This window comes from Carcharhinus amblyrhynchos, chromosome 18 (genome assembly GCF_965287045.1).
Source record: "Carcharhinus amblyrhynchos chromosome 18, sCarAmb.v2.hapA, whole genome shotgun sequence".
In the NCBI taxonomy this organism is placed as follows: Eukaryota; Metazoa; Chordata; class Chondrichthyes; order Carcharhiniformes; family Carcharhinidae; genus Carcharhinus; species Carcharhinus amblyrhynchos.
In genome coordinates this window covers 39,516,881-39,539,921 of record NC_137341.1, presented here as the reverse complement: position 1 = coordinate 39,539,921, position 23,041 = coordinate 39,516,881, and the positions used below count along the sequence as shown (strand labels likewise).

At 45.7% G+C, this 23,041-nt stretch overlaps 1 protein-coding gene across 1 annotated transcript in view; it reads right to left on the bottom strand.

Moving 5' to 3' along the window:
* The window catches only part of rab26 (RAB26, member RAS oncogene family), a 395,187-nt gene that overhangs the window by 136,126 nt on the left and 236,020 nt on the right, over positions 1–23,041 (bottom strand). Inside the window, exon 5 of the mRNA XM_080206134.1 lies at positions 1,528–1,580. Coding sequence (XP_080062260.1) covers positions 1,528–1,580 — 53 coding nt within the window. The remainder of the gene's footprint in view (positions 1–1,527; positions 1,581–23,041) is intronic.

Here is a 23,041-nt window from a genome sequence, read left to right as displayed (position 1 = left end):
CACAGACAGTGACCCAAGTCAAGATTCGAACCTAGGTCCCTGGGTGCATGAGGCAGCTGTGCTAACCACTGTGCCATCATGCTCCAGTTTCCGGCCACTGTCTGATTAGATGCATTGGTCATGCTAAATTCTCCCTCAGTGTACCCGAATAGGTGCCAAAGTATGGCGACTAGGGAATTTTCACAGTAACTTCATTGCAGTGTTAATGTAAGCCTACTTGTGACACTAATAAATAAATGAAACTCTGCTCAGAAGATTCTGAGTGAAAGATAATTCTTAATCAACAACCTTCAGTTCACTTTTTCTTGCCTTGACAGGAAAGGTGATGTGCCAAAGGATGCCAAGTGCCCAATAATTCACAGCTTCTTCATGTCACAAATGTTGTATCACAGCTTGGTGTGGCTCCTATTCTGACCAAGACCACAAAAACTATAAGGGGTTGTGAATGTAGCCCAGTCCATCACGCAAACCAGCCTCCCATCTATTGACCCCCTCCACACTTCCTGCTGCCTCAGAAAAGCAGCCCAAACAATTAAGGACCCCATGCACCCCAGACATTCGCTCTTCCACCTCCTTCTGTCGGGAAAAAGATACAAAAGTGTGAGATCACGGACCAACCGACTCAAGAACAGTTTCTTCCCTGCTGCCATCGAACTCTTGAGTAGACCTACCTTACAAAAAAGTTGATCTTTCTCTACACCCTAGCTATGACTGTAATACGACATTCTGTATCCTCTCCTTTCCTTCTCCCATATGTACTCTATGAATGGTATGCTTTGTCTGTATAGCGTACAAGAAACAATACTTTTCACTGTATCCCAATATGTGTGACAATAATAAATCAAATCAAAGAGACAACATCCTTGACACTTTCAATAGCCATGCATAAGAAATCAAAAGAGTAACACTGCTTTATTATAACACTGAATAAAATGAATAGCACCATACAAACTGAGCAAGCAGCCTCCCAGCTTACACCTCCAGACAGTAAGGCAGGATTCTCATATCCATTAAAGTGGGAACGATCTATCTGACAATAGAATAACGTGTTACCCTTTGAAGTTCAAGCCAAGGCTGTACGCCATCTATCGCTGCAGTTAATCTACTCATTCCGAATGGATTTAAACTTCTGTTAAATTAGGAAGCGAATTTGGCCGTCGGGTGATGCACAATAAAACGTTTTTCATCATAACTTCTGTGATTTTTTTCAGGCTTAAAATGCCGAGTGTGTGCTTTCAATTTAGCAAACTGAGCATTTACCTTGGCATTGTGTCTTCTGCTGCTTTACCAAGATAGATATTAGTTACATTCTGAGCACTGAACTGACTTTGTACACTGCCAACCCTCAAAACCTATTTCTATGGAGACAAACCTTATCAAATAGTGCCACCCATTCGCTCCAAACTTCACTTTTAACTGGAGTTTCCTGTAATATCATACAACAGTTACTGTAGATATCTTACCCTGTAACCATGAGTCTCTGCACTAATCTGTTTGCTTCTTTCGGAGGTATGGAGGATGACTTACCTGAATGTTGTCAAATGATGTTTTGTTAGTGACGTCATACAGCAGCAGCAGAGCTGTGGAGAGAAGCAAAACAGTTCATAAGATGAAGCTTTCGCATCCGAATCTTAGCCCATCGAGTCTGCACTGACCACAATCCAACCCAGGTCCTATCCCCATAACACCCTGCACTTCCCTAGCTAGTCCCCCGACACTAAGGAGCAATTTTGCGTAGCCAATCCACCTAACCCACACATCTTTGGGAGGAATCCGGAGTACATGGAGGAAACCCATGCAGACACGGGGAGAACATGCAAACTTCACATGGACGGTGACCCATCTGTGGGAATCGAACCCAGGTCCCTGGCACTGTGAGGCAGCAGTGCTAACCACTTTGCCACCATGCCGCTCATCAGTTGGGGTTTTACCTCTAAGCCATGCAAAACCACATTTTGTCAAATTGACTTGTTGGACTAAAGCAAGAAGCCAACAGAAACAAATTTGAGGTTTAATGGCTTGGAAATCGAGGTCATCGGCTTGCCATTGACCTCCAACAAAGCTGCCCAGAAGGATCTGGTGATCTCTATGTTGAAGATTCCCCTTTTCTGATTCAGTTTAAATCTACTGCTCAGTCAAAGGAATCTCATAGAAGAATCAACTTTGAATCCCTACATTATGGAAGGAGACTATTCAGCCTATCAAGCCTGCGCTGATAACTATCCTATCCATATCCTATCCCCATAACTCTATGTATTTACCCTGTTAATCTCCTTGGCACGAAGGGGCAATTTAACATTGCCAATTAAAGAACAAAGAGAAAAGAACAAAGGAAATTACAGCACAGGAACAGGTCCTTTGCCCCTCCAAGCCTGCACCAACCATGCTACGCAACTTAACTAAATCCCCCTATCCTTCCGGGGACCATACCCCTCTATTCCCATCCTATTCATATATTTTTCAAGATGCCCCTTAGAAGTCATTATCATATCTGTTTCCATTACCTTCCCCGCAGCGAGTTCTGGGCACCCACCACCCTCTCTGTAAAAAACCTGCCTCGTACATCTCCTTTAAGCCTTATCCCTCGCACCTTAAACTTGCGCCCACGTGTAATTGACTCTTCCACCCTGGGAAGAAGCTTCTGACTATTCACTCTGTTCATGACCGTTATAATCTTGTCGACTTCTATCAGGTCACCCCCTCAACCTCCGTCGTTCCAATCAGCACAACCCAATCGGCATAATCTAAACATTCTTGGAGCGTGAGAGGAAACCAGAGCACCTGGAGGAAACCCACGCAGACATGGGGAGAATGTGCAGATTCCACACAGTCAGGTGAAACCAGAATTGAACCTGGGTCCCTGGTGCTGTGAGGCAGCGGTACTAACCACTATGCCACCATGCTGCAGCAGTGATGTCAGCAAGCAGGTGTAGAATTATTGCAGATAAAGGCAAAATACTGTGGATGCCGGAATCTGAAACAAAAACAGAAAAATGCCGGAAAGTCTTGGCAGGTCTGACAGCATCTGTGTAAAGGGAATAGAGCCAATGTTTCAAGTCTAGATGAAGGGTCATCCAGACTCAAAACATTGGCTCTATTCTCTCTCCACAGATGCTGTCAGGCCTCTGAGATTTTCCAGCACTTTTCTGTTTTTGCATAGAAATATTGTGATGATAATGATGCTGAATCTATCACCCAGTCCCAGTTGAATTGATGAGAACATACATTTTATGTTGTTAATATCACTGTAAAAACTGTGGATAAACTATACCCTGCTGGATAAGGTACAGCTGGATTTTTAACAAGACCTAGAATTACTTATGAACACCCTCACTGGCCCTGAAAAACAAATTTTATACTTGTGGAATTTCAAATTTCTTCATAAGGATAAAAACAAATCAACACCATTCAAATAAATGAAATTTTTTTAAAAAAGGTTTACCTTTATTCTAACTTCTCTCTTACCCCAATGATAATCATTTATTTCACTATCTGAAATTTTAATTTGAAAGGGAAGGGCTTTAAAAGGAAGGGAAGGGAAAGGCAAGTTCAGTGCTTTCAATTTCCCGATTTGCTGCCTATATGAATACTTTGATATGATTCGCTGCTTACGTGCTTGCTGACATCATTGCTGCTAGATGCCTAGAGATCCCCTTTACTGGATATTGAACTGGGAAAATGGAAACTCACAACACAGAGATCACTAGATCCCTCTAAATCGGAATTCTATACCCGTAGAAGGAGGCCATTCAGCCCATCATGTCTGCACAGACCACAACCCCAACCAGGCCCTATCCCCATACCAAATGTACCTACCCTAAGTAGTCCCCCTCACACTAAGGGGCAATTTAGCATGGCCAATCCCACTAATTAATGCAGCCATTTAAACAGCTACGATCCACAGGGCATTCTTGCATCACATTTAAAGAAACAATTCAGAATTATTAAAACCCTGACGACTAAGTAAAGTTGCAACTGGGCAACTTTGTTCAAGGCCATTGGCGAGAGATCCTTGCTTTGTCACAGATACCAAATTCCAAGCCAAAAAATATTGAATAAGTAAACATTTGGTAACAGTAAAACTTCTACAACTTTTTATTTTACTCATTCACAGGACGAGAGCTTCCAAAGGTGTGCCGGTTACGTGGATTGACCATGGTAAATTTGTGGGATTACGGGGGTAGGATGGAGGAAAGGGCCTGGGTAAGGGACTCTGTCAGAGAGAGTTGGTGCAGACTCAATGGCCGAGATTGTATGACGTTGCCTGGGCAAAGCTCATAAAATCCCGCCTGAGGCCAATGGAGAATTCCGTTCTGCGAGCCACAGCTGCTCCGATTCCAGGGCAGACATGATGGTAAAATTCTGGCCCAATGGGCCAAATGGCCTCCTTCTGCACCATTGGATTATATGATTCTATGAGAGTGTTGCTGGCTAGGCCAGCATTTATCGTCCATCCCTAATCACCCTTTACAAGGTAGTGTTGAGCAGTGGTGTAGTGGTATTGTCACTGGACTAGTAATCCAGAGACCCAGGGAATCAAACGCAGGTCCCCAGAGACTGAGGAAGCTGAGGGGACCTGGGTTCGATTCCCACCTGTAAAATACCCTCTGGTTCACTAATGCCCATTAGGGAAGGAAATCTGCCATCCTTACCCGGTCTGGCCTACACATGACACCAGAATGTTAAGTCCCCTCTGACATAGCCTCACAAGCCATTCAGTCATATCAAACAGCTAAACAAAAACCAAACAGGGGAGTGGGAGGAACTGGATAGCTCTTTCAGACAATGATGCTATAAAATTCTGTAATCCTAACTGTGACCTATATGACATGGTACCATTCAGATGTTTAAAGCTTTCTGTCTACTACTTAATTGTGGTTTGAACCAATTTTCTTTCAATAGATTGAAGTATCAGTTAGACGAACATAGAAACAATGACAGACAACACTAGACTCTTTGTTCAGACAGTCTTTCCACACTTATGTATTCATTTCCTTAAAATAATCATCAGTTTATTCAATTTGCTTTTTAAATTAGGTTGGTTGAACAAGGTGCAGCTGGAGCTGACCGTATCAAGAATATTTTCTGAAATAATTCCTCAGAGGCTGGTGTCCCTTCACCAGATTCTCCTTAATTAGAAACTCTATTCAACTAAAGTAAAAGTAAAGTTTATTTATTAGTCACAGGTAAGGCTTACATTAACACTGCAATGAAGTTATTGTGAAATTCCCCTAGTTGCCACACTCAGGTGCCTATTTGAGTCAATGCACCAAACTTGCATGTCTTTCAGAATGTAGGAGGAAACCAGAGCACCCAGAGGAAACCCATGCAGATATGCGGAGAACATACAAACTCCACACAGGCAGCGAATCAAGCCAGGAATCGAACCCGGGTCCCTGGCGCTGTGAGGCAGCAGTGCTAACCATCATGTCACCATGAATGCTTCAGGTACAGAGTCAGAACCTGGAATGCCAGTGTAGCTGACACCCCCATATTTATATTCATGTCAGGCTCCCTGATTGGGCAGGCAATTATGACCGCAATCAGGGAGCTCATACTCTAAGAGGCCAACCTCATGGGCCTCGTTGAAGTCATTGCCCTTTCTGACCCAGAATTTGACAGATTTCAGGACGATCTATTGAAAACATGAGGAACTGTCCTGGGTATCAGACTAAGAGTCAGATTTTATAAGGCGTCATTGTCCCATTCCACGCTGGCCAAAAGGTCGGGTGGCAGGAGGGAGCCTGCCCGTGATCCCAATAGATCTCCTGCTCCCCCCTCCACCTTCTCCCCCTACCCCAGCAACTTAACATTGGGAGCATCATTAATTGATTTAACTCATCATTTCCTTTGGAGGAATCTCCAACTCAGAGATTTGCTAGTCGGTGTAATTGCTCTGTTGCCACAATAGCGCAGACTCTGCACAGGCAGTGACCCAAGCCTGGAACTGAACCCAGGTCCCTGGCACTGTGAGGCAACAGTGCTACTTACCTTCCCACTCTCTATGACCGTTGACTCCCTAAACGACCTTGAAGTTAGTTCTGACGGAAGGTCAATGACCTGGAATGATAACTCTTTCTCTCTCCACAGCTGCTGCCCATCCTGCTGTGCTTTTTGTCCTGACATATTAGTTTTGCCCTTGACATTGACCTGAAGTTCAATTCTAATTATTGCAGGTGCACATAATGCATTTGTGTGAAATTTACTGTAAGGTCTTTGAACCGACATTGAGTTTATTTTAAGCCATCAAGGATTATGATTTCATATATTCACAGTTAAATAATCTAATTATCCAGCAGAAATGTGATAATGATTGCACAAAACCCAAATCTGCATAATGCCTGCAATGGCACAGTTCAGACTTGGGACAAAATGTAAGTCAAATCCAGAGTAGTTTGACTTTAGTATTTCAATTATAGGTCCTAGATTAATATATCTTGACAGAGTTGATGAAGGGAAACTGTCTTCAACGACAGAAGGGTCAGGAGCCAGAAGACACAAATTCAAAGTGGTAGATTAAAGAACTTAAGGCGCCATGGGGGAATGAATTCTTCTTACACAGGGAGTGTTAATATAGAAACTAGAAGCAGGAGTAGGCCATTCAGCCCTTTGAGCCTGCTCTGCCATTCATTGCTGATCATCAAATTCAATATCCCGATTCTCCCTTCTCGCCCATATCCCTTAATCCCTTCAGCCCCAGGAGCTATATCTAATTTCTTCTTGAAATGAGACAATGTTTTGGCCTCAACTACTTTCTGTGGTACTGAATTCCACACATTCACCACTCTCTGGGTGAAGACATTTCTCCTCAGCTCAGTTCTAAAAGGTTTACCCCTTATCTTCAAACTATAATCCCTAGTTCTGAACTCCCCCCACCATTGGGAAAATTCTTTCTGAATGTACCCTGTCTAACCCTATTAAAATTTTATAAGTTTTTGTGAGATCCCGCCCCCACCTCACTCTTCTAGACTCCAATGAATATAATCCTCAGCAACTTAATCTCTCCTCATATGACATACCTGCCATCCCAAGAATCAGCCTGGTAAACCTTCACTGTACTCCCTCAATAGCAAGGACATCCTTCCTCAGATAAGGATACCAAAACTGCATACTCCAGGTGTGGCCTCACCAACAGTCTCGAATGCACTGCTTAAGGGGCTGGTGGAGACAGAAACAATGAGCAGGATTGTTCAGGCCAGCCTGTCCCGAGATCAGAAATCCCCACCCGAGTCCAATGGGCCTTTTGATGGTCCGTTAAATTTTCCATCCCATCCGCGATGGTCGGGACAGGAACATTTACCCCAGGGTTTTCAGATGGGGATTAGAAAAGCACCTGAACGGACAACATTTGCACAGCAAAAGGGAACAGGCAGAGGAATGGGATGGGTGAAACTGTTCTTGCAGAATGCCAGCAGGGGTTCAGTGGGCCAAATGGCCTCCTACTGTCCTGTAAACCATTCCATGACTCTGACATCGACTAAACATAATCGTTGATTCTGAATGCAAGGGGAGGTGACAGCCTGGTGGTATTATCGCTAGACTATTAATCCAGAAACTCAGCTAATCTTCTGGGGACCGGGGTTCGAATCCCAACACGGCAGATGGCGGTATTTGAATTCAATAAAAAATATCTGAAATTAAGAATCTATTGGTGACCATGAAATCATTGCCAATTGTCAGAAAAAACCCACCTGGTTCACTGATGCCCTTTAGGGAAGGGAATCTGCCATCCTTACCAGGTTTGGTCTACATACAATGCCAGAGCCACATCAATGTGGTTGACTCTCAACTGCCCTCTGAAATGGTTGAGTTAGCCAATTATTTCAAGGGCCACTGGGGATGGCCAATAAATGCTGGCCAGCCAGTGACACCCACATCCCAAAAAGAATTTAAAAAAAGCTAAATGTTAAAACTTATTTATCACTGTCATAAGTAGGCTTATATTAACACTGCAATGAAATTACTGTGAAAATCCCCTAGTTGCCATACTGTGACGCCAGTTCGGGTACACTGAGGGAGAATTTAGCACGGCCAATGCACCGAACCAGCACGCCTTTCGGGCTGTGGGAGGAAACTGGAGCATCCGGGGGAAACCCACGCAGACACAGGGAGAATGTGCAGACTCCACACAGACAGTGACCCAAGTCGGGAATCGAACCTGCGTCCCTGGTGCTGTGAGGCAGCAGTGCTAACCGCTGTGCCGCCCAAAACTTTGAAGTTTGTCAAGAAAGAGAACCACTTGCTGACAGTCTAATCTGGCATTGATCTTCCGTGGAGAATCTTTTAAAACTTCCAAGAAGCACGACTGCTGGACACAGCGATCAGCCTGACTAGAATCCGACCCCTGCATCTTGATGCTCACCATTAACATTCAGTGAATCTGTCTTTGCTCAAATTGAACCTCATCACGGCAGCGATCTGCCATAATGAGATCTGAAGGGAAAGCGCCTTAGCTTTTATTTAAAACTAATATCAGGTCTTGGCCCAGTGGGCAGCCAAATAGCTATTAACTATCTTTGCGATCACAGTGGTTTTGGAGAACAGAAACACAACCTGCAATCCCACTTAATCAATCTCCAACTCTCCCGCTCATTCAGAATGTCACAATGCTGTGCATCATCGGAAAGCACTGACTGTGCCCTTGCAGGATACTGCATTGTTTGCGGATGATTTCCTTGCTGATTGATCCTCTGTTATTTCAATGCGGGGAATTTCCGACAAGGGTTGGAACCGCAGGGTGCCCACACGTAAGAACAGTGCGTCTACCAGGACAGACATCGAGCTCAGTGACGGGACATTTCCTGTGGAACGGGTGAAATTTACAAAAAAGAGGCCTGCGTTTCTGTAGCACCCTTCACACCCGGCAGACACCTCGAAGGGCCTCAAGGGCAATTAAGTCGGTTTGAATTGTGGTCAGCCTTGTGACGCGACGGCCTTTTTGTGCACAGCAAGATCCCACAAACAGCAACGTGGTAATGCCATGTGTGATTTACTTGAGAAAGGATGTACTGGCACTGGAGGGGGTGCAAAGGAGATGCACGAGGCTGATTCCAGAGTTGAGGGGATTGGCTTATGAGGAGATACTGAGTAGACTGGGGCTACACTCATTGGAATTCAGAAGAATAAGGGGAGATCTTATAGAAAGATATAAGATTATGAAGAGAATTGATAAGATAGAAGCAAGGAGGTCACTTTCACTAGTGGGTGAGACTAGAACTAGGGGGCATAGCCTCAAAATAAGGAGGAGCAGATTTAGGATTGAGTTGAGGAGGAATTTCTTCACACAAAGGGTTGTGAATCAGTGGAATTCCCTGCCCAGTGAAACAGTTGAAACCTTATTGAATGTTTTTAAGGCAAGGATAGATAAGTTTTTGAACAGTAAAAGAATTAAGGGTTATGGTGAGCCCACGAAAAGATCAGCCATGATCTTATCGTATGGTGGAGCAGGCTCGAGGGGCCAGTTGGCCTACTCCAGCTCCTAGTTCTTATGTTCTTATGTAATGCAGACTGAGGGATAAATAATAGCCAGGATGCCAGAGATTTATCAGTGTCACAAGTAGGCTTACATTAACACTGCAATGAAATCACTGGGTGAATTGGTAACACAGTGGTTAGCATTGTTGCCTCACAGCACCAGGGACCCAGGTTCGATTCCCAGCTTCAGGTCACAGTCTGTGCGGAATCTACACGTTCTCCCCATGTCTGCGTGGGTTTTCTCCAGATGCTCCAGTTTCCTCCCACAGCCTGAAAGATGTGCTGGTTAGGTGTGTTGGCCATGCTAAATTTTCCCTCGGTATACCTGAACATGCATCACAGTGTGGCGACTAGGGGATTTTCATAGTAGCTTCATTGCGGTATTAATATAAGCCTACTTGTGACACTAATAAATAGATAAATAAATAAATAAAATTGAGGGAGAATTAAGCATGGTCAATGCATCAAACTAGCACGTTTTTTGGACTGTGGGAGGAAACCGGAGCACCCGGAGGAAACCCATGCTGATACGGGGAAAACGACCAGACTCTGCACAGACAGTCACCCAAGCTGAGTATCGAAGGCCAGGTCCCTGGCACTGTGAGGCAGCAATGCTTGCCACTGTGCCAACGTGCCTGTACATGGAAGCCATAATATGGAAGCAGGCCATTCAGCCCAACCTGTCCATTTTAGTCTTTATCCTCAGTGCGAGTACTCAGTCCCTTGCATTTGCCCAAGCTTTTCTGGTTTCTCTTCTATCAATCTTCCAGTCATATGTTAAATGTTGACTCTTAGAAACTTGAAGTTATCAACCATTTCCACTTCATTCCCTTTGATGTAGACAGGGGACATGCAGACAGGTGAGTAGCACAAAGTAGCTTCCCAATGAATCTATTTCACCATCTCCACTTTCAACAGGAAAGAGGATAGAAATAGGTCTGTGATATCCTATGAACCCTGCTGGTGAAGACCAACTCCGTACTCAATCTGCTTCAGACTTTATTTTCCAAGTATAATAAATTACATGAATGTAATTTACCAATCAACCCATTGCCCTTACATGCAGTTTTCTCATTTTATCAGCAATGTGTCAGTAAGATTGATACAGTTAATAGTGCACTTAAACTGCCTTGGACACACTCGTAGAGCACTTTGCAGTTGAGGGGCCATATCCAACTCTGAATCTGCCTTTCCCTATATGGGTAACGTAAAGTCATCATTGCCCCAGATGACCATAGGCTGCTCTCCCCATTGAGGGTGTTGAGTGGCTTGGAGGGGAACTTGCAGTTGGTGGTGTTCCTATGTATCTGCTGCCTCTGTGCTTCTAGATGGAATTGGTCATGAATTTTTGGGAGGTGCTATCTAAGGATCTTTGGTGAATTGCTGCAGTGCACCTTGTAGATAGTACACACTGCTGCTACTGAGCGTCAGTGTTGAGGAAGTGGATGGTTGCGGATGTGGTGACAGTCAAGCGGGCTACTTTGCCTTGGATGGTGTTAAGCAGTTGCAATTTGAGTGTTGGAGCTACACCCATCCAGGCAAATGGAGAGTTTTCCATCATACCCCTGACTCGTGCCTTGTAGATGGTGGACAGGCTTTGGGGAGTCAGGAGGTGAGTTACTCGCCATTGTATTCCGAGCCTCTGATCTGCTGTTGTAGCCTTGTGATAATGTGGTGAGTCCAGTTGAGTTTCTGGTCAATGGTTTATCCACTATCACTCACAGTCAGAATTACAAACAATTTCTCCATCATATTATATTGGACATTATTTCATGCGCTCAGCTAAACTAACATAGTAACTTATTAAAATATGAAACAAAACAATCTCAGCTCTGCACATAAATCTCCTAATTTTTGAAAACTAGTGAGTTTAATTCAAGACAGTGATTTTAACTGTTAAATGTTTACCAGGACAAGTCAGTGTCATAAGTGCCGTTTATCCTGGTTTAGCCAGAGGCTAAACTGTGGCATCTTCAGTCACCTTTAAGGAGTGCAAAAGCACCAGGATCTTGAGAATGCATTAGGATGTTAGTCTCGTTATATCTGCATGTGGCAAATCAACCATCTGCACACTTTATGGGGGATTGTTAACAAGGCAGACAGCAAAATAAATGACAAAATGATCGAAGATGAAGATAGTTCCCAGTGACCTCAGGCACTAAACGTCACTGGGTTCCACAAATAGCTGCTAAATAATGAAGGCCGAATCTCAGTGGAAGCAGTAAATTCACCCTACAACCATTCCAATCCCCCGCGACAATCAGAGAGCCAATGTAAATTTAGGTAGTTGGAAACCAAAATGAGGTGAAAATCTTCATGCTGTGTGGGACTTGTAATTCCAGCTGTTTCTGCTCAAGACTGCAAAACACATCTGGCAAACGAACCCAAGCTGCCTTTGCTTTAGAGAATCAGTAAAAGAAGCAAGAGTGATACTATCTCAGGAGGTTAAGCGAATTCAGTATGTCCTTTACAACTCTTATCAATGAGGCAGCAGCGCTAACCACTGTTTCACCACACTGCCCCAGGTTGTGAACTTAGCCTAGTCCATCATGCAAACCAGCCTCCTATCCATTGACTCTGTCTACACTTCCTGCTGCCTCAGAAAAGCAGCCAGCATAATCACACATCCCGGACAGACTCTCTTCCACCTTTTTCCATTGGGAAAGTCTGAAAACTGACCAACTGACTCAAGAACAGCTTCTTCCTTGCTGCTGTCAGACTTTTAAATGGTCCTGTCAGATAGTAAGGTGATATTTCTCTACACCCTAGCTATGACTGTAACACTACATTCTGCACCCTCTCCTCTCCTTCTCCCGTATGTACTCTATGAATGATATGCTTTGTCTGTATGACGTGCAAGAAACAATACCTTTCATTGTATCCCAGTACATGTGACAATAATAAACCAAATCAAATCAAATCTAGTGGAGAAATGTTTTTATGCAGTGGGTGCTTAAGGTTTGGAATGCACTGCCTGAGGCTGTCACTTCAACTGAAGCATTCAAAACGGAATTGGACTGTTAGCTGAAAAGGAAGAATGTGAAGGGTTACGGGGATGAGGCGGGGGATTGGTACTCAGTGAGTTGCTCGTTTGGGGAGCTGATGCAGACATAATAGGCCAAATGGCCTCCTTGCGTGCCGTTATAATTCTGGGATTCTGTTTAGTGCATCCGTCATCCCGGGAGGGTCATCAACCCAGATTGGAAGATTCCACAGAAGCCTCATCATCACATGAGACCTCGGCATTCGTACCATCCCCCCTGTGCCCCGCCTTCATATGCCACCTGGGCAATGAACACTCTCCAGTTGGATGACAGTCGGCTGTAAACCCAATCCCTCACCAATCAAATAAAACAATGAAAAGAACACCAGTTGCTTTTGTTAATTCCCCTATATATTTTTGCCAAGTTGCTGATAAGAGGTGATTAATCTTGAATTCGCGATTACTCCTGGGCAATCCTGGAGTGTTGGCAACAATAAACCAGCGCCAGGTATAATCCACTATTGGAGCTATGATGCCAGGTTTCCTCACTCTGAGCATCTTGTACATTGTTCTGTGCTGTTCAATCTAACCTTCAGTAGCCTCTACAGGGACAGTGCACTCACCAATGTATATAGATTACTGGGCACATAGAATCGCACAGGAGGCCATTCGGCCCATTGTGTTTGACCTTGAAAGAACCACCCAATTGATCCCACAGTCTATTTCCTTCCCCAAAAGACACTGGCGTGATATTTTACACAGTCAGAGATGGCTAGGATTTTATAGAGTCGTCTCACCCATCAATGGGCGGAGCAGGCCAATAAAATCGCACAAGAGCCGAGAAATTAGGATCACACCTGATTTCTCACCTCTCGCGATTTTCCGAGAGCTGGATTTCCACCGTGGTCAGCCTCTCGCTGGAAATGGGCAAAAGGCTGAATAAATTATTTAAATTTATTATAATCGTAATTTGCATCTGTTCAGTGAGCTGATATGTAGAATCAGAGGTCTGCGCATGCGCAATAACTCCCTCTGCAGGCTGCCTGGTGAATAAAGCCCAGCCCACTGCCTGCAGCAGCTAGAAACAGTCTAGACCATTTTCTCAGTGGCTAAGTACACAAGATTGGGCATGAAATGGATCAGGAACTCTTCTATTTTCACACTAGCTGGACACTTTAAATCATTCTCATAAAATTCAACCCACTGGGTGAGATTTTCCGGCTGTGTTCACCCCAAAAGTGTAAAATCCAAGGTCAACCAAACTTTCCATGCTCTGTCCCTTGGCCAGTTTGATTCCCGTGGCGGGTGGGGTGGTAAAATTCTGGCCATTGTCTTTCACTGAGATTTTAAACCAAGGTACCTATCTGTCTTGACAAGAAGATTGTAAAATATACCACTGCAGTATTTCAAAGATGGGCACAGAATCATAGAATCCCTATAGTGCAGAAGGAGGCCATATGGAATAGCAGGAGACCCAAAGCAGGCCAGGGCTATCTAATCTCGGCCCTCGGAGGACACCCGCCAAAGTCATCACAGACCACAGGGTATAGCAGTCAGCAGGTTGCCTACACCTCCGCTGTTGATGCACCACGTTGCAGTATTAGGGTTAGGAAGAGAATGAAATATTAGCAGCACAACAGTGGCAGGGGTAGCAGCAGATGTAGATCATTTCCAACAACACAAATAGAATTCCACATCTCCTGCACCCATCTGGAATCTCTGTTACCACAAGAAGAGGAATGAGGCACAGTGTTATGGTGTTTCTGTCTGTTTAGCTGTGCTGTGCTCAACTTGACGCCATACGATGCTCTTCCTCACACTTTTATCACAGATTTTGCATCCTGCATCTCTAGCTGATGTTATCATACAATCCCTACAGTGCAGAAGGAGGCTTTTCGGCCCATCCCATCCAGGCTCTATCCCCATTATCCCATGCATTTACTCCAGCTAGTCCCCCTGACGCTAAGGGTCAATTTAGCATGGCCAATCTACCCAACATGCACATCTTTGGACTATGTGAGGAAAGCGGAGCACTGAGAGGAAACCCACACAGACACGGGGAGAATGTGCAAATTGTACACAGATAGCGACCCAAGGTGGGAATCGAACCTGGGTTCCTGGCGCTGCCATTTCATCACAACGTGTGTTCCTTCTCAATTCATTCCTGACATCAGTGTAAACTGTGACAGGCATCTCATCGATATGCACTGCAGCTTCAAGTGGTATTCATTCCTGGCTGTGTAAGATGGAGGCTCACATAATTCCCCGGGTGATTTGCATTGTGGAATGGTGAAGGTGCAGTGTAGAAGGAGAGATGCAGAGGCACAAGGAGAAGATAATCTTTCCTCAAACTCGCTGCTCTCTGTCATCTGTGCGGGTTTGCAATGCATAAGCCCATACTCAGAGTGTGCACATTGTTGACTGTACGAATATACATCTGACCAATCCGTGTATACACTTTTCCACCATGACACTGTGTCTCATTCCTCCTCATGTGGTAACAGAGATTCCAGGTGGGTTCACCTTTAATTGGTTCCCTGGTGTTGTGATCCATTCCTCCAGAAGGTCGAGCAGCCCTCCCCAGGACTGCTTCTTCTGAGTTTCACGTTCTGCCTCGCCATTGGTTGAAATTCCAAGATGGTGGTCCTCACATTTTATCAGCTTTGATCCTCCCTGTGTGACTGTGGAAATCCCTCCCATTGCCCTGGAGTAGTGTAAAGTTCAGGTTTCCCCCTTCTCCTCTGACTCTCGGTCCTGCCCCTGCAATCCTTGATCCCATTGATATCCCTCTGTTACCCACCGAGTTGTCCGAGGTGGATGTGCCCCTCCCCATCTTTGGCCCACTGTACTGTCACAGGTCGGGAACAGGAAACCATTGAGTACCTGTCCCTAGACTTTGTGATCCCAACCCACCGGCTGTGACCATCTGCAGCCAAGTGCCATGCCAGAAGCACCACCCACCCCCCCCCCAGAGCAAGGTAAGTGAGGTAATGACCACACCCTGCGCACACTGCAGTGGGCACGAGTGGCAGTAGACAGACATTCCCTCCTCTTCCTTGTCCAAAGTGATGTGAGCCCTGCAGGTTGTGAGGTAGGTGATCAAATCTCAAAGTCACGAGTGAAGAGCAGATGCAGTTGTGAATCACACTGGTCTAATTAGATGCTGGTATGGCCTTTTGATCCTGAGTGTGTGTGCACGCGCGCATGTGTATATATGGTGCATGTGTCTGCATGTGTGTGTGTGCACGTGTGTATATGTGCATGCATGTGTGTGTGTGTGTATGTATGTGTGTGTGTGTATGTGCGTGTGCATGTGTGCGTGTGTGTGTGTGTATGTGTGTGTCTATGTGTGTGTGTGTGTATATGTGTATGTGTGTGTGTATATGTGCGTGCGTGTGTGTATATGTGTGTGCATGCGTGTGTGTGTGCATGTGTGTGTGTGTATATGTGCGTGCGTGCGTGTCTGTGTGTATGTGTGTGTGTGTGTGCGTATATGTGCGTGTCTGTGTGTGTATGTGTGTGTGTGTGTATATGTGCGTGCGTGTGTGTATATGTGCGTGTGTGTGTGTGTGTGTGTGTGTGTGTGTGTATACGTGTGCAGTGTCTGATGATGGTGATAGTGATGATTCCGGGTTTGACAGTGAGTGTTCATGACATTCTAACATCCTCACAAGGTGTGCCTGACACGGCGCTGTGGGAAAAGGCTGCCACCACTGTTGGCGGAAGCTGACAATAGCAACCTGTCTTTATGCTGATGGCAAACTGACTTTTTCACCACGTTTCCCCTCCCGGCCACCATTACACCAGAAAACCCTGGCCAGAGCCTTTCACTTCTTCCCATCCGTGCGGACAGTGTCAAAGGTCAGCATTTATTGCCCATCCCTCCCACACGGTGGCACAGTGGTGAGCACTGCTGCCTCACAGCGTCAGGGACCCGGGTTCAATTCCAGCCTCGAGTAACTGTCTGTCTGGGACATAGAACATTACAGCGCAGTACAGGCCCTTCAGCCCTCAATATTGCGCCGACCTGTGAAACCAATCTAAAGCCCATCTAACCGACACTATTCCAATATCATCCATATGTTTATCCAATAGCCATTTAAATGCCCTTAATGTTGGCGAGTCCACTACTGTTGCAGGCAGGGCATTCCACGCCCTTACTACCCTCTGAGTAAAGAACCTACCTCTGACATCCGTCCTATACCTATCACCCCTTAATTTAAAGCTATGTCCCCTCGTGCTAGCCATTTCCATCCGAGGAAAAAGGCTCTCACTGTCCACCCTATCTAATCCTCTGATCACCTTGTATGCCTCCATTAAGTCACCTCTTAACCTTCTTCTCTCTAACAAAAACAGCCTCAAGTCCCTCAGCCTTTCCCCATGAGACCTTCCCACCATACCAGGCAACATCCTGGTAAATCTCCTCTGCACCCTTTCCAATGCCTCCACATCCTTCCTGTAATGCGGCGATCAGAACTGTATGCAATACTCCAAGTGCGGCTGCACCAGAGTTTTGTACAGCTGCAACATGACCTCATGGCTCTGAAACTCAATCCCTCTACCAATAAAAGCTAACACACCGCATGCCTTCTTAACAACCGGATCAACCTGGGTACCAACTTTCAGGGATCAGGGATCTGGAGTCTGCACATTCTCCCCATGTCTGTGTGGGTTTCCTTGGGTGCTCCGGTTTCCTCCCACAGTCCAAAGATGTGCAGGTTAGCTTGATTGGCCATGCTAAATTGGCCTTTACAGTGAGATTTTGTGGCCATGCTCGCCCCAAAACCAGAAAGTCCTGCCCGAGGTCAACGGACCTTGACACAGTCTGTCCTCTCTCCCATGACAGGCAGGACAGGAAAACTCTGCCTTTAGTATCAGGGAGATTAGCAGGGTAAATACATGGGGTTACGGGGATTGGACCTGGGTGGGACTGTTGTCAGCGCAGGCTCAATGGGCCGAATGGCCTCCTTCTTCACCACAGGGATCTAATTGCCCTCCAGAAGGTGGGTAGCATGCAAAAATGTTGCCATCACTTCCGTGCATGTGTTTACAAACTCCGTCAATGACAATGCAGCTGCCACTTCTGTTGTTGAGACCTTCTTCTGGGTATTCGGAGACATGCAGCTTAAACCTTTTCACATCTGCGCTGGCAAAGTGCTTCCACTGTCTGTCACTCCGATCGCGTGTGCTCCCACGGAGCGACGCGCACCGAGGGAATTCGATGGAAAGGCTACAAATTGGTGTTGTACAATCATACTTGAACTGTTTTATATAATCACGTAAATATGACATGAAGTATACTTCAAAGCTCTCCGAGAAAGCGTGAAAAGAAAAGGCGTGTAGCCACAGTCAGTTAATAAGGTGTTGTGCGTCAACCAGGGATACTAATGAGATTTTTAATTGAGTGTGACACATACATCACTCCTGTGATTCATAACTGCTACACTTCCACACGCAACAGGTTATTTATTAATGAAATGTCTCGGGGAAAGATTATTTTTAAAGGAATATTTCCTCGTTGCTTTTATTGAATAAAGTGTGCTACAAAGGCATCATGGGGAGGCACAGTGGTTAGCACTGCTGCCTCCCAACTCCAGGGACCCGGGTTCGATTCCCGGCTTGGGTCACTGCTTGTGTGGAGATTGCACATTCTCCCCGTGTCTGCGTGGGTTTGCTCCAGATGCTCCGGTTTCCTCCCACAGTCCAAAGATGTGCGGGTTAGGTGGATCGGCCATGCTAAATTGCCCCTTAGTGTCACGGGGGACAAGCTAGGGTAAATGCGTGGGGTTACGGGGATTCCCTGGGTGGGATTGTGGTCGGTGCAGACTCGATGGGCCGAACAGCCTCCTCCTTCACTGTAGGGATTCTATGATTCAAATAATATTCATTTTATTCTGAATATGAGTTACACCGCACCCTATATTTGATGATATCTAACTCTGTAGATGTTTGCTTTAGGTGTGCATCCTGTGTAACTGCAGCAAGTAGTCACCTGGCTGATTGGCAGTCCCCTAATGTGTTTGGGGGAGAAAAAAAGTTGCCAATGCAAATTAACACTGGCGTTGTTGAACAATGATGAAAGAGCCTGTCGCTCGGAACAGAATGGATGTGCCAGCCTGCGACTCCTTAACTGCTTAAAGCTGGGATTGTTAGTAACAACCTCACTACAAAACAGAAAGTGAGAGAAACTGCAGAGAGAGAGAGGCAAGAAATGATACTCCCAGATTTGAAATAGCCACATGTACTTTCACTTTATAGAGTCCTACAGTGCAGAAGGAGGCCATTCAGCCCATCAAGTCTGCACCTACTGCAATCCCACCCAGGCCCTATCCCCATAACCCCAAGCATTTAACCTAGCTAGCCCCCTGACACTAAAGGGCAACTTAGGATGTCCAATCCATCTAACCCGCACATCCTTCGGACTATGGAAGGAAACCGGAGCACCAGGAGGGAACTCACGCAGACACGGGGAAAATGTGCAAGCTCTGCACAGCCCCAAGCCGGGAATCGAACCCGTGTCCCTTGGTCTGTGAGACAGCAGTGCTGACCACATTGCCACCGCGCTGTGTCTGCAACACCCATGAGTTAACGTTAGCCTGCATACAAGGGTGAGCCAGCCTCTAACTGTGAGGCAGCATCACATCCTCCAACAATGAGCAATGCCTCTTAGAAAGCTCCCTTTGCAACCTTAGGACTGCGCTCCAGTTTAAGTCTCTGGAGTAGGTCTTGATCCCACTCTGAAGAGAGACTGGTTAGGCTGGGTTTGTTTTCCTTGGAGTAAGGAAGGCTGGGTGGGTGGGCAGATTGTGGTGTACAGAATTGAGGGACATAGATAGGCTAGATCGGAAGAAATATTAAAGTAGAGGGGTCAATAAGCAGGAGACATTTAAGTTTAAGTTTATTTATTAGGGGTGGCACAGTGGTTAGCACTGCTGCCTCACAGCGCCAGGGACCTGAGTTCAATTCCCGCCACGGGTGTGTGGAGTTTGCATGTTCTCCTTGTCTCTGCGTGGGTTTCCTCCCGCACTCCAAAGATGTGCAGGTTAGGTGAATTGGCCATGCTTAGTGTCAGGGGGATTACCAGGGTTAACACACTGGGTTATGGGAATAGGGCCTGGGTGGAATTGTGGTCGGTGCAGATTCAGATAGTCTTTTTCTGCGCTGTAGGGATTCTATGATTCTAAATCGGCTTACATTAAGGGGGGACATTTAATTTACATTTAGGGGAAGGAGATTTACAGGGGATTTGAGGAAAAACAATTTCACGCAGAGGATTCAAAGTTTATTTCTTAGTGTCACAAGTAGGCTTAAGTTAACACTGCGTTGAAGATGCTTTGAGCATTCCCTAGTCTCCACACTCCGTTGTACTTTTCGGGTACACTGAGGGAGAACTTAGCACGGCCAATGCACCTCACCAGTACGTCTGTTGGGTTTTGGGAGGAAACAGGAGCACCCGGAGGAAACTCGCACTGACACGGGGAGAACAAGCAGACTGCACACAGACAGCGAACCAAGCAGATATCAAACCTGGGTACATGGCACTGTGAGGCAGCGGTGCTAATCCCTGTGCCAACGTATCACCCATGGCAATCTGGAGCTCACTGTCTGAAAGGTTGGTAGAGGCATTGAAGAAGCATTGAGATGAGCACTTGAAATGCCACAGCATACAAGGCTACAGACCAAGTGCTGGAAAATGGGACAGGAGCAGATGGGTGGGTGCTTGATGGCTGGCATTAACACAATGGGCCAAAGGGCCTCTTTCTGTGCTGTGAAGCTCTATGACTCTAATCTACTGATGCAGGTGTGCAACCCACCAAGCCATGGCTGAGATTCTAGATACGTAAACTGGATCTTTCGCATTTCCATCGTATCGCATGGATTTTCCTAGAATCCTTACAGTGCAGAAGGAGGCCATTCAGCCCATCGAGTCTCAACGGACCACGATCCAACCCAGGCACTATTCCCGTCGCCCCACATATTTACCCTACTAATCCTCCTGATACTAGAGTTAATTTAGCATGGCCATCAACCTAACCTGCACATCTCTGGACTGTGGGAGGAAACTGGAGCACTTGGAGGAAACCCACACAGACACGGGGAGAATGTGCAGACTCTGCACAGACAGTGACCCCAGCCGGGAATCGAACCTAGGTCTCTGGCACTGTGAGGCAGCAGTGCTAACTGCTGTGCCACCATGCCGCACAATGGATTTTCAGTTCAAGTATTCGGTTTGATTTTTGTGTATGTGGTGAATACTTCTCATGTATATGACATGCTGAAGGCACACCAGTGCAGCAGTGGCACAGTCTGCAGTTCATCTATACAAGCATTTGGCCAAATGCTAAATTAGTTGGTTCCATATTTATTGTCTAAAATAACTGTATAAAACAGTGCTACGTCATTTATAAAGAGTCCTTAATACAGCAAAACATCCTGAAACAATCCACAGTTATACTATTACACTAAATATTAAACACGTGAGGAGATATCAGGGGAGGTCTCCAAAAGCTTAGGTCAACGAGTCTTGAATTAGTTCAATTCCAGTCTTGGGTCACTGTCTGCCTGTTCTCCCAGTATCTGCGTGGGTTTCCTTCTGGTGCTCTGGTTCCCTTCCACAGCCCAAAAAAAGTGCAAGTTACGTGGACTGGCCATGATAAATTTCCCCCTGTTGTCCAAAGGTGTGCAGGTCAGGTTGATTGGCCATGCTAAATTTCCCCTGAGTGTCCAAAGATTTGCAGGTTAGGTTGATTGGCTATGCTAATTTGCCCCTTAGTGTCCAAAGATGCACAGTTTATGTTGATTGGCCATGGTAAATTTCCCCTGCGTGTCCAAAGATGTGCAGGTTAGATGGATTGGTCGTTCTAAATTGACCCTCAGAATCCAAAGATGTGCAGGTTAGGTTGATTGGCCATGCTAAATTGCCTTCTATTGTCCAAAGATGTGCTGGTTGGGAGGGTTAGCGGGGTAAATAAGTGGGGTTACAGGGATCGAGTTTGGGTGGGATGCTCTGTTGCAGAGTCAGTGCAGACCCTGTAGGCCAAATGCCCTGCTTCTGCCCTGTATGGATTCTATGATTCTGAGAAAACGGTGATCTTCTCCAGCTGTCACAAGGTCTCTGCACCCTCTCCAATTCTGAGCTTTAATTTTAATCGCTCTATCATTGGTGGCTGAGCCCACAAGTTCTTAGGCTCTAGAATTCCCCCCAGAATCTCTCAGCCTCTCTCCAAAAACCTACCACAGGTGATGTCGTATATACAGCCCAGCATTTAAGGCACCAAAATTCAGGTTTAGACCAATACTGGTGTATAAGCTACCCGCCACCCCAACCCCCTTTTCCATTAAGAAATGCTTCACTTGCTGTAATAAGTCCTCAGAGGCAGAAGTCCCTTCACCAAAATCCCTTTATTTACAAGTCTGACAACAGCATACAGAGTGCTTTCACTTAGCAGACTACACTAGGTGTCCCAGAGGAACTGGCACTCCTTTTTTCGTACAAAGCAAGAGGCTCCCTGATTGGCCCATCAATTTGGCCCCGAACCAGGGAGTTCATATTCTCACAGGCCCACCTCAATTACCTGATTAAAGTCATTACACTTGTATTTGAAGACGGCCTCAATTTTACACCTCAGAAACATGTTTTATAACACAGCGTATGGATCAATCAGACGATACAGGCCTTTTAACAATATTTTAGGTACAACTTATGGCCAGGAAGATGTACGAGAATTTAAGACACGCCTGCGCAGAACACCATACCTGGGGACCGACAACTAAAATGGGTTCTCCAGCGAAAAGATTTGAAGCTTAAACCATGACATTTGCCGACTCGTCAAATAACTGCTGTGGCAGGGGAATTAGATGTTCGTGAGAAATGGTGCGAGAATGGAAGGAGAAACAATCTGCCCTGAATAAGCTGCTCAAAGCTCAATACATCCTGAGAACGAGAGACCAGTCACTCAGCTGACCTTCAGAAACCTGTATCGGGATGACTCCTTGAAAATCCACAGAATGGTCACCACCGTCTCTGGAAATGCAATATGTATACATGCTTCAAAACCAAGCAATGAGTCCAGGAGAGATTTAACTGCAACAGGCAGTTGGTGAATGAAAATCACAGAATTGTTGCAATGCAGAAAGAGGCCATTCCAAACCTGATCCAGAGTGGGATCCTTACGATGACTCAAAGAGACACAGAATGAATTTGATGACCACTTTGAGTGAGTTGAGAGGGTTGGCTTATAAGGAGAGACTGAGTAGACTGGGGCTATACTCATTAGAATTCAGAAGAATGAGGGGAGATCTTATCAAAACATGTAAGATAATGAAGGCAATAGACAAGATAGAAGTAGGGAGGTTGTTTCCAGTGGCAGTTGAAACTAGAACTAGGGGGCATGACCTCAAAATAAGGGGGAGCAGATTTAGGACCGAGTTGAGGAGGAACTTTTTCACACAAAGAGTTGTGAATCTGTGGAAGTCCTTGCCCAGTGAAGCAGTTGAGGCTACCTCATTGAATGTTTTTAAGGCAAAGATAGATAAATTTTTGAAAACTAAAGGAATTAAGAGTTACGGTGAGCGGGCGGGTAA